Source organism: Hyla sarda, chromosome 3, assembly GCF_029499605.1.
Source record: "Hyla sarda isolate aHylSar1 chromosome 3, aHylSar1.hap1, whole genome shotgun sequence".
NCBI lineage: Eukaryota > Metazoa > Chordata > Amphibia > Anura > Hylidae > Hyla > Hyla sarda.
The window spans coordinates 191,580,262-191,592,189 of NC_079191.1; the positions used below are offsets into that span (position 1 = coordinate 191,580,262).

The following is an 11,928-nucleotide window of genomic DNA, read 5'->3' on the forward strand; positions in this document are numbered from 1 at the left end:
TATTTCTCCTAGCAGATATATAGAATACAATGCGGTTCTTATCCTGTAGATATAAATCCCCCACAGTCCACCACACTAAACAATCGATCCACTATGGATCCACTTGTTCCAGTACAGAGGAATCCTGTAGCCATATGGGAGGCTTGTATCTTACATCATGTTTGTTTTAAGAATTCAACGTAAACCACAAAGCAGCGCTGATCAGTCCAAGATGTGACCTGTCAGATGGCTCCTCTCCCCTCTGCGCGACTACAAGAAGTCGGAGAAGGCTTGATAAATTGGATTTGTGATGATTTGGCAAGATAATGTATAGAATGTGTCAGCGGATAAATGAAGGCGTATGGAGCTATTTAGATGTGAAAAGAGATGGCTTTTAACTGAGATTTAGCTCTGTATAGGAATAGATTGGATCTGTTCCTCAAATGAACATAATGATGAAACAGGGACGGTCAGCATAGTTGTTTAAATCAATCAAGATTACAGGCCACATCATGCATTAAAATGATAACATAAAACATCCGACCTGCCCATACACTGACCGACCATTCATTATGTGTTTCCTTACCTAGATTGACGAAGCTCATGACCATGTCAGCATCATTGAGAAAGTTGGTGTCATGCAGGCTGGCTAGTGGGGGGCTCTGAGTGGTCAGGGGGGCTGTGCGATAAGCTTGGGCTTTCCTGGAGTAACCATTGGCCACTGCTGGGTATCCCCTCCTTAGACCTCTGCTTTCTATCATAGACCCACTCAGGGTGTACCCCAACAAGTCATGTTCCTCTTCATTTGCCATAACATTATAGAGGTCCAGCATGAAGAGTGGCGCAGAGGACGCCTGTTTCCCAGGTGAGAAGGGTCTTGGTCTATGAGGTAAGCCCAGAATGGAGAGGATTTCTCTTTGTATCTCCTTCCTCTCGTGATTCCTCAGTCTTCTGTAGATAAAGCTGGAATGCACATGGTTTTCCCCCAGACCTTGGACAAGGTAGAAGAAGCTACACCATAGAACCAGTATTACCCCAAGGACTTCCATATCTCAGCAACTGCTCCTTCCGCGACTATCTCTGAAGCCAAGTGGACTTCACAATAACCGAGGAGACTGTACTGTGCTTACGTCAATGTCACTTGTCCATCTCTGGAGATAAGTTCTTGAGATGTCACCACCAACAGCTAAGTCCACTAGGAGCGGCTCCTTGTCACTGTAGGAGTTGTTGGAGGGACAAGATGTCTCTGTTGTGGACAGAACTCTGTCTGCCCATGTTAGTTTATACAGGTCCCAGTAGTTGCTTGAAGTTTCATCAAGTTTCTTGCTCAATTTCTCTCAGCTCTAACACCTTGAACTCCAGGCTCCCATAGTGCTGTGTCCTGATAACCTTACCATGTGTGTCCCTCTCATCCTTCCTCAGGAGCTCCCTGTTATTCTGCACAAGTCCATGTACAGCCCTGCTGCTGCTGTTGCTGTTATTTCCACCTTCATGTAGTGCTCACATAAATATACAGCGCTCTTCTACTGAGATCTAAAGACCAATGTAAGCAAAACCCTGCTGGGAAAGAAGAGGCTTCTCATTGTAATCTGAGACCAGTAAGGCAAAGCACTATTAACCCCTTCAGTTTTCTTCTTCAGTTATAACACTCACTACACAGTATGAATGGTTATGGCAACAAGTATCTGATCTCTTTAAGTGTTTGCAGCAAATTAATAGCATGTATTGTGTTTGTGGTCTCTGTCCATAGACAGAAGGACTAGGTCAGTGTTTCCCAACCAGGGTGCCTCCAGATGTTGCAAAACTACGACTCCCAGCATGCCCGGACAGCCGAAGGCTGTCCGGGCATGCTGGAAGTTGTAGTTTTGCAACACCAGGAGGCACCCTGGTTGGGAAACACTGATCTAGATTATGAATCTCTAAAACTGTTTCATAACTATAACTCCCATTATGTTGTTAGGCTATGCTGGGAGTGGTAGGCTGTCCAGGCATGCTGGGAGTTGTAGTTTTGCAACACATGGTGGCACCCTAGTTGGGAAACACTGATCTAGATTATGAATCTCTAAAACTGTTTCATAACTATAACTCCCATTATGTTGTTAGGCTATGCTGGGAGTGGTAGGCTGTCCGGGCATGCTGTGAGTTGTAGTTTTGCAACACATGGTGGCACCCTGGTTGGGAACCACTGATCTAGATTATGAATCTCTAAAACTGTTTCATAACTATAACTCCCATTATGTTGTTAGGCTATGCTGGGAGTGGTAGGCTGTCCAGGCATGCTGGAGTTGTAGTTTTGCAACACATGGTGGCACCCTAGTTGGGAAACACTGATCTAGATTATGAATCTCTAAAACTGTTTCATAACTATAACTCCCATTATGTTGGTTAGGCTATGCTGGGAGTGGTAGGCTGTCCGGGCATGCTGGGAGTTGTAGTTTTGCAACACATGGTGGCACCCTGGTTGGGAACCACTGATCTAGATTATGAATCTCTAAAACTGTTTCATAACTATAACTCCCATTATGTTGTTAGGCTATGCTGGGAGTGGTAGGCTGTCCAGGCATGCTGGGAGTTGTAGTTTTGCAACACATGGTGGCACCCTAGTTGGGAAACACTGATCTAGATTATGAATCTCTAAAACTGTTTCATAACTATAACTCCCATTATGTTGGTTAGGCTATGCTGGGAGTGGTAGGCTGTCCGGGCATGCTGGGAGTTGTAGTTTTGCAACACATGGTGGCACCCTGGTTGGGAACCACTGATCTAGATTATGAATCTCTGAAACTGTTGCATAACTATAACTCCCATTATGTTGTTAGGATATGCTGGGAGTGGTAGGCTGTCCGGGCATGCTGGGAGTTGTAGTTTTGCAACACCTGGAGGCACCCTAGAAATGTCTGCTCCTCAGAAGGGTGCAGCTCTTAAAAGAGAGTCTTATATCATGTCCACATATGCATTGGTCAGTTTTGCAAGGGGTTCTCAAAACTACAGATTAGTGAATAATTTCATTGAAGAACTGTACAAATAAATTCAACATATTCTAGGGATTCTGGGCAGCCGAAAAAGTGGATTTAGACCATTTTCTGCTGATCGTCACTGCCTTTTCCTGAAGCAAGAGTGACAGATATCCACCAATCATATGTGTTTAAAAGTTGACCTGATTAATTTCCCTGAAATCATTAGAAGGCCTTAAAGGGGTACTCCGGTGGAAAACCATTTTTTTTTTTTTTTATCAACTGGTGCCAGAAAGTGAAACAGATTTGTAAATTACTTCTATTAAAAAATCTTAATCCTTCCAGTACTTATTAGCTTCTGAATACTACAGAGGAAATCCTTTTCTTTTTGAAACACATGCTCTCTGCTGACATCATGACCACAGTGCTCTCTGCTGACATCTCTGTCCACTTTAGGAACTGTCCAGAGCAGCATCTGTTTGCTATGGGGATTTTCTCCTACTCTGGACAGTTCTTAAAAGTTTTCCATCGGAGTACCCCTTTAACCTTTCCTCAGCCTGAAATGTCTTCATTTAAGAAATAATACATTGGATTTAGCTTTGTTGCAACTTAAAGAAAAACTGTAGTGGTATATAACTTATCCCCTATCCTTCGGATAGGGGATAAGTTATATACCACTACAGTTTTCCTTTAAGATTCCGAATGCATGTGACTGATGTAAGTGAATATACCTATGGATAAGTTCATATGCTGTCTTGCATTTTTTTCAATCATTGTCTGTTCTGTTATTGATACCAAACAATAGATCTGCCTCTTTTTAATGGAAGACCAAACTAGGCCACATATCACAGTAGAGATGGATCAGGGATCAGGAATCACCAATCTGAAATGCCTAATGTAGTATCCCTTCCACTGTCACCAACTTTAACCCCCCCAGACTACTACCATGATATTACTGTTTATCACAAATTCAATGCAGCCATTCCTTTGGCTATGGTTTTCCACACTTTATCAGGCCGAAATTTTTTTTCCTCCCAGGGGTCAGGAACAGTCGGATAGGCGTGGCCGAGGGGTTACAATGCCCGACACTGCCATGCCTATCCCCTCTACATCGGCGCTGGGACCGCTGTGTGATTGACACACAGGTCCTCAGTGCATACGCCTCTTATCTTCTCTGTATGTGTGTGCCGGCAGTGCCCATTCTCCTCTTCTTTCTGCTGTTTTGCTATTACTAGAGGCTGAGAGCTTACAGAAGTGAGCGCTGGTAAGGGGAAGCGAGCACTGGCGAAGGGAGAGAGCACAATTTCATGGCGGGCTGGTGCCCAGAAGATCAGGGGCGCATGCGCTCTAAGGACCTGTGTGTCAATCACACAGCGGTCCAGTGCGAACATAGAGGGGAGGGGCAGGTCATTGCTAACCCCTAGCCACGCCTATCCGACTGTTCCCGACCCCTCAAAAAAATGTTTTTTTCGGCCTGATAAAGTATGGAAAACCACAGCCAAAAGTATGGCTCCATTGCATTTGGGATGAACAGTAATATCATGATAGTAGTCTGGGGGGGGGGGGTTCAATTCAAAGTTGGTGACAGGTGCGCTTTAACCCCTTCATGACATCGGACGTAAATGTACGTCATGGTGCGGGGGTACTTAACGCACCATGATGTGCCATGACCCCGGGCACCGGAACATCAGCAGCCGGGGACCCGCCGGTAATGGCCGAGATCAGCAATGGCGCCGATGTCTGATGCTGTGATCAATACAGATCACGGTATCTGCGGCAGTGCGGTCAGAAAAGTGGATGGTCAGATCGCCTGCAGTGCTGTCGCAGGGATCCAATCATCCATAATGGGGGATGGAAGTCCCCTCACATGCCTCGGTTTGTCTCCAGGGGTCTTCTGCTCTGGTCTGAGATCGAGCAGACCAGAACAGAAGATTGCCGATAACATTGATCAGTGCTATGCCCTATGCATAGCACTGAACAGTATTAGAAATAAAATGATTGCTATAAATAGTCCCCTATGAAGAAATTAAAAATAAAAGAATGTAAAAAAAAATGTGAAAAAACCCTCCCCCAATAAATAGGTAAAATGTCCGCTATTCCTATTTTAACCCCAAAAAGTGTAAAAAAATAAAAATTAAAAACATATTTGGTATCACCGTGTGCATAAATTTCCCAACTATCAAAATATAATGTTAATTATCCTGTATGGTGAACGGCGTAAACATAAAAAAAATAAAAAAAATCCACATCATATTCCAAAAAAGATTAATAAAAAATGTAATAAAAGTTTTATATACGAAAATGTGGTATCAATAAATAGTACAGATCGTGGCACAAAAAATTAGCCCTCATACCGCTGCTAATACGGGAAAATTAAAAATTTATAATTAGAGAGATTTTAAACGTACTAATTTGGTTAAAAAGTTAGATTTTTTTTTTAAGCAGTACAATAATAGAAAAGTATGTAATCATGGGTATCATTTTATTTGTATTGACCCACAGAATAAAGCAAACATGTCATTTTCAATGTAAATTGTACAGCGTGAAAACAAAACCTTCCAAAATTTTCTTTTCAATTTTGCCACACAAATAGTATTTTTTGGTTGTGCCATACATTTTAGGGTAAAATTAGTGATGTAATTGCAAAGGACAACTGGTTGTGCAAAAGACAAGCCCTCATACTCATCTGTAAATGAAAATATAAGAGTTATGATTTTTAGAAGGCGGGGAGGAAAACACGAAAATGCAAAAATAAAATTGGCTGCGTCCTTAAGGGTTTTTGCACTTTGGTTTTTTCATTCCTATAAAAATTGGAATGCTTTAACTTTTGCATCTACAGAGCCATATTAGGGCTTGTTTTTTGCATCACCAATTGTACTTTGTAATGACATCACTTATTTAATAACATAATCTGAGGCAAAACAAAAACAAACTTATTTATGAGGTGAAATTCAAAACAAACAAACAAACACATTTTTGTAACTTTTGGGGGCTTCCATTTCTACGCAGAGCACTTTTTGGTAAAAATGGCACCTTATTTTTATTCTGTAGGTCAATATGGTTACAAGGATACCCAATTTATATAGGTTTTATTTTACTACTTAAAAAAATGATAACTACATGCACCAAAAGTAGTATGTTTAACCCCTTAAGGACCCAGGGCGTACGGGTACACCCTGATGTCCTGGGACTTAAGGACCCAGGGTGTACCTGTACGCCCATGGGAATTCCGGTCCCCGCCTCGTGCCAGGCAGGGACCAGACAGGGATGCCTGCTGAAATCATTCAGCAGGCACCCCGAGCAAACCACTGGGGGGGTCCTGAGGTTCAGATCGGCGATTTGCATTGATTCCGGGTGACCTGGAAAAAAAGTGTGATAGTGCCGTCCGAGATGGCACCTATCACCCTTTAGCAGCAGGAGTGAGGTGGCACTGGTGGCGGGATCAGGGCCGCAGGAGCGGAGACAGCGGCGGCGGCAGGCAGGATCTGGCAGTGCAGCAGCAGGAGGTAAGGCTGTGCCTCCTGCTGTTGCATAGCAACAACTCCCAGCATGCACAAAAGTGCATGCTGGGAGTTGTTGTTATGCAACATCAGAAGTCCCAACTACAACTCCCAGCATGCCCTTTGGTAGTTTGTGCATGCGGGGGGTTGTAGTTATGCAACAGCTGGAGGCACATTGTTTCAATGAAAAAGTGTGCCTAAAGCAGTTGCATAACTAAAACCCCCAGCATGCACTGACAGCCAAAGGGCATGCTGGGAGTTGCAGTAGTGTGCCTCCAGCTGTTGCAGAACTAAAAGTCCCAGCATGCCCTTCGGCTGCAAGTAGTTTGTTACCCAAATCAGTGTCTTGCAACCAGTGTGCCTCCAGCTGTTACAAACCAAAACTCCCAGCATGCACTGAAAGACCGTACATGCTGGGAGTTGTAGTTTTGCACTCCTGGAGGCACACTGGTTGTGAAACACTGAGTTAAGTAACAAACTCTCAGTGTTTTGCAACCAGTGTGCCTCCAGCTGTTGCATAACTATAATCCACCGGGATGTAAAGACAGCCAAAGGGCATGCGGGGAGTTGTAGTTTTGCAGCAGCTTGAGGTTTGCCCCCCCCTCCTCCATGTAAATGTACAAGCTATATTCACACGGGTGGGGGTTTACAGTGAGTTTCTTGCTGCAAGTTTGAGATGTAGCAAATATTCCGCTGTGAACCCGACCGTGTGAATGTACCCTAAAAACACTACACTACACTACACCTACACAAAATAAAAAGTAAAACACTACATATACCCCTACACATATACCCTACACAGTCAAAACAGAGCCTCCAGCTGTTGCAAAACAACAATTCCCAGTATTGCCGGACAGCCATTGACTGTCCAGGCATGCTGGGAGTTTTGCAACAGCTGGAGGCACCCTGTTTGGGAAACTATCCCGTAGGGTATTTTTAGTATCGGAGGCAAGTGTCATTCTTGCATCCGAGTCCGTCCCTATGCAAATCCCTAATTTAGTCCTCAGATGCACATGGCGCTCTCTCACTTCGGAGCCCTGTCGTATTTCAAGTAAACAGTTTAGTGCCACATATGGGGTATTTCCGTACTCGGAAGAAATTGCCTAACAAATTTAGGTGGGCTTTATCTCCTTTTACCCCTTATGAAAAGGTAAAGTTGGGGTCTACTCCAGCATGTTATTGTAAAAAATTAAATTTTTTACACTAACATGCTGGTGTTACCCCATACTTTTCATTTTCACAAGAGGTAAAAGGAAAAAAAAGACCCCCAAAATTTGTAGCACAATTTCTCCTGAGTATGGAAATACCCCATTTGTGGACGAAAAATGCTCTGTGGACGCACAACAAGGATCAGGGGTGAGAGCGCACAATGTACTGTGCATTTGAGGTGATTTGCACAGGGGTGGCTGATCGTTACAGCGGTTCTGACATAAATGGAAAAAAAACACCCACATGTGACCCCATATTGGTAACAAGGGGCATAGTGAGCCTCAACACCCCACAGGTGTTTGAAGAATTTTTGTTAACCCCTTAAGGACCAGTTATTTTTTTTAGTTTTTGCACTTTAATTTTTTCTTTCTTAACTTTAAAAAATCATAACTCTTTAAATTTTGCACTTAAAAATCCATATGAGGGCTTATTTTTTGTGCCATCAATTCTACTTTGTAATGACATCAGTCATTTTACCCAAAAATCTATGGAAAAAAAAAAAAATTATTGTGTGACAAAATTGAAGAAAAAACTAAATTTTGTGAGTTTTGGGGGCTTCCGTTTCTACGCAGTACATTTTCCGGTAAAAATGACACCTTCTCTATATTCTGTAGGTCCATATGATTAAAACAATACCCTGCTTATATAGGTTTGATTAGTTGTACTTCCGGAAAAAAATCAGAACTACATGCAGTAAAATTTATACATTTAAAACTGTCCTCTTCTGACCCCTATAACTTTTTATTTTTCCATGTATGGGGCGGTATGAGGGCTCATTTTTTGCGCCGTGATCTGAAGTTTTTAGCGGTCCCATACTTATATTGATTGGACTTTTTGATCGCTTTTTATTCATGATATAAAAAGTGACCAAAAATATGCTATTTTGGACATTGGAATTTTTGGGTGCGTACGCCATTGACTGTGTGGTTTAATTAATGATATATTTTTATAATTCTGAAATTTCCGCATGTGGTGACATCACATATGTTTATTTTTATTTTTATTTACACAGTTTTTTTTTTAAATGGGAAAAGGGGGGTGATTCAAACTTTGATAAGGGGAGGGGTTAAATTATCTTTATTAACTTTTTTTCACTTTTTTTTTTGCAATGTTATAGCCCCCATAGGGGACTTCAACACTGCATACACATTTTGGGGCTCTTTTTCTCCTTTTACCCCTTGTAAAAATTCAAAAACTGGCTCTACAAGAACATTTTAGTGTAAAAAAAAGGAGATTTTGCATTTTGCTGCTATTCCTGTGAAACACCTAAAGGGTTAACAAACTTTCTGAATGTCGTTTTGTCCCGTTTCAGTGGTGCAGTGTTTATAATGGGGTAATTTATGGGGTATTTCTAATATGATGGCCCCTCAAATCCTATTCAAAACTGAACTGGTCCCTGTAAAATTCCGATTTAGAAAATTTTGTGAAAAATTGGAAAATTGCTGCTCAACTTTGATGCCTTCTGATGTCTTCAAAAAGTAAAAACATGTCAATTTTCTGATTCAAACATAAAGTATATTTGAATCAATATATAATTTATTTGGGATGTCCATTTTCCTTATAAGCAGAGAGTTTCAAAGTTAAAAGAATGCAACATTTTCAAATTTTTCATCAAACTTTGGAATTTTCACCAAGAAGTTATGCTAGTATGGACAAAAATTTACCAATAACATAAAGTAGAATATATCACAAAAAACAAACTCGGAATCAGAATGAAAAGTAAAAGCATCCCAGACTAAAAGTGACAGTGGTTAGATTTGCAAAAAATGCTCGGGGCCTTAAGGAGAAAATGGGCTGGGTCCTTAAGGGGTTAAAATTGTCATCTTCTGACCCCAATAGCTTTTTTCCTCCTGCATACAGGGCTATATGAGGGCTCATTGTTTGTGCCGTGATCTGTAGGTTTTATCATTTTATTTTTGTTTTGATCGACTTTTTTTTTTATAATTTTTTATAATTTTTTTTATGATATATGAAGTGACCAAAAATACACAATTTTGGACTTTGGTATTTTTTATTTTTTTTTACATGTAGATCATCATCCATGCAGCTTAACTAATCTTATACTTTAATAGTTCGGACATTTATACACGAGGTAATACCACATGTGTTCATCTTTATTTTTGATTACATTTTTTTTATGTAAAGAAGATGCTAAATGGCGAGTTATTCAAACTTGTATTAGGGGAGGGGCTTATTCATATTTATTATTATTATTATTATTTTTTTTTTTTTTTAAACATTTTACTTTTTTTTCAGTCCCCATAGGGAGCTATACCATGCAATTTTTTGATTGCATACACTGTTCAATGCTAAGCTTTGCCTCAGCATTGATCAGTGTCTGGCTGGTGCAGCAGAGGACTGATTGGATGGCGAGGAGGCAGCTAAGGGCCCTCCCACCATTCTCTTAGCTTACTGCAACATTGCAATTTCACCAATATGGTGCCGATCAGCTCAGCTGGGCTGCCGGGATTGTTTTCTTAACATTTTAGACACTTTGATCGCGGTGTCTAAAGGGTTAATGCCTTGCATCAGCCCGATTGGCGATGTCCAGCATTCACCCTTGGTTTCAAACCCTCATGACAGGAACAGGTATACAGGTATTTTCTGCATCCGTAAGTACCAGGTTAACACTCAGGTGATGGGCGGGATTATACAGTCAGGGTTTTGTATTAGGCATACATGCCCCACTTTGCAAAATATATTGTGGTGGCGGGGGGGGGGGGGGGAGGTTCAGGGCAGATGTTATTTCCCTAGGGGCAGATAGTATTAACCCCTTGTGTTCGTGAAACCAGGGCGTGGTTTAGCCGTAACCACCCGAAGGTATACCGCCGGATCCTGGGCTAGGCACAGGGGCAATGAAGACACCGACACCGACATTGGTGAAGACACCAATTTACGGAACAACGGTAGCTTTACTGAGGGTAGACAGTTGTTACAGTATATGCTGTACAGCCAGGGCCCAAGGAGGTGACCTGTGACACAGAGACCTCGCAGGATTGCTGGGACTTGTAGTGGATGGGAGAACTTAGTGCAGGCCATGCTGGATAGACAACAGACTTGACTTAACTGACAGTGCTATGACTTTGAGTGTTAAGTGTCAACAGTCACTCATGCTGACCATTGTTGTGCGCGAGCTCACACAACTGCCTCTGGTAAGGGTTCCTCTAATTAATTATTTGAACCTTACACTGACGGTTTTATGCTATGGAGCGCTCTCCTATTTCTTTTTAGTTTTCTACAGACAGGGCTATGGCTTTAGCTTACTGTGCACTTGACTTGTGGCTGCAGGACTTGACTTGTGATTGCAGGACTTGACTTGAGGCCTACAGTGCTCTGGACACACACTCTGATATGTCTTGACTGGACTAGACATCAGAAACAAGAACAGAGCTCAAAGAGCAAGCAAAACTCACAGAGAGCTCAAAGAGAGTCAGGCTAGCTCCCCCCAGGGTTTATAGGGGGGAGACTAGCGGGTAGCCCATAGGCCACCTTTGGGTTCTTCTGGTCACTAGTACCTCCTGGGTAGCAATCACATGGTAAATTTATTAAAGCTACAATATACAATAAAATATACAACTTATATACATGGGGGATACAACTGCAGGGGGCCCTGGGGACACGGAGGGACACTGCCTGACAGGGCAGGAAGGTACAGGGAAACACCATCCTGTACTAGGCCACCACAAACTCTCCCCTCTTAAGTAAAGTTGCCCCTCATGCCAAGTCCTGGAGGGCAGAGGACAGAAGTGTCCACTGGGGCCACGGACAGTTCCTGGAGCATTTTGTTTTCAATGTCCTTTCCAGGTCTGGGAAACAGCAATGATCCATATGTGTTCTAGATGGCAAAACATTACGGATTGGGCTGCCTGAGGCTATCCACCCAATGGCTTGGCTACTGGGGTCCCTTGGTTTAACACACTTACCCCCAGATCCCTATACATAGACTCCAGACTTTTTGAATATATATACATTTGAGTACCTCTGCCACTACATGTGTGCTGTGAGCTGTCAGGAATACCTTCTGGACAGTAGACCCACTCCAGGGAGGCTTGCGGAGAATTATTAAACGGGGCCTGAATCTCAAATGTCCGATCTTTAGGCAGCTGTCCATGTCGCCCCATCATAAAGTGGAAAGGGGTATACCCCGTAGAACAGGGGATGGAATGGAGGGGTGCTCTTGCGTCTTTGCACTGGTTCTTGGTAACGTTACAGACAGCACATCCACTGCACCATTTATCATTAGTTGCTCCGCATTTCGATCCAATAGAATCTTTGCCTGAAAATAG

The 11,928-nt window shown here is 42.4% G+C and overlaps 1 protein-coding gene across 2 annotated transcripts in view; it reads right to left on the reverse strand.

Annotated features, from left to right (window-relative positions):
- BMP5 (bone morphogenetic protein 5) overlaps nt 1-1,483 on the reverse strand; it is a 195,899-nt gene extending 194,416 nt beyond the window's left edge. For both annotated transcript variants that reach the window (XM_056565753.1, XM_056565752.1), the window contains exon 1: nt 566-1,483. In XM_056565753.1, the coding sequence (XP_056421728.1) occupies nt 566-1,028 (463 nt within the window). In that variant the 5' untranslated portion in view covers nt 1,029-1,483. The remainder of the gene's footprint in view (nt 1-565) is intronic.
- Nucleotides 1,484-11,928: the final 10,445 nt, after the last annotated feature.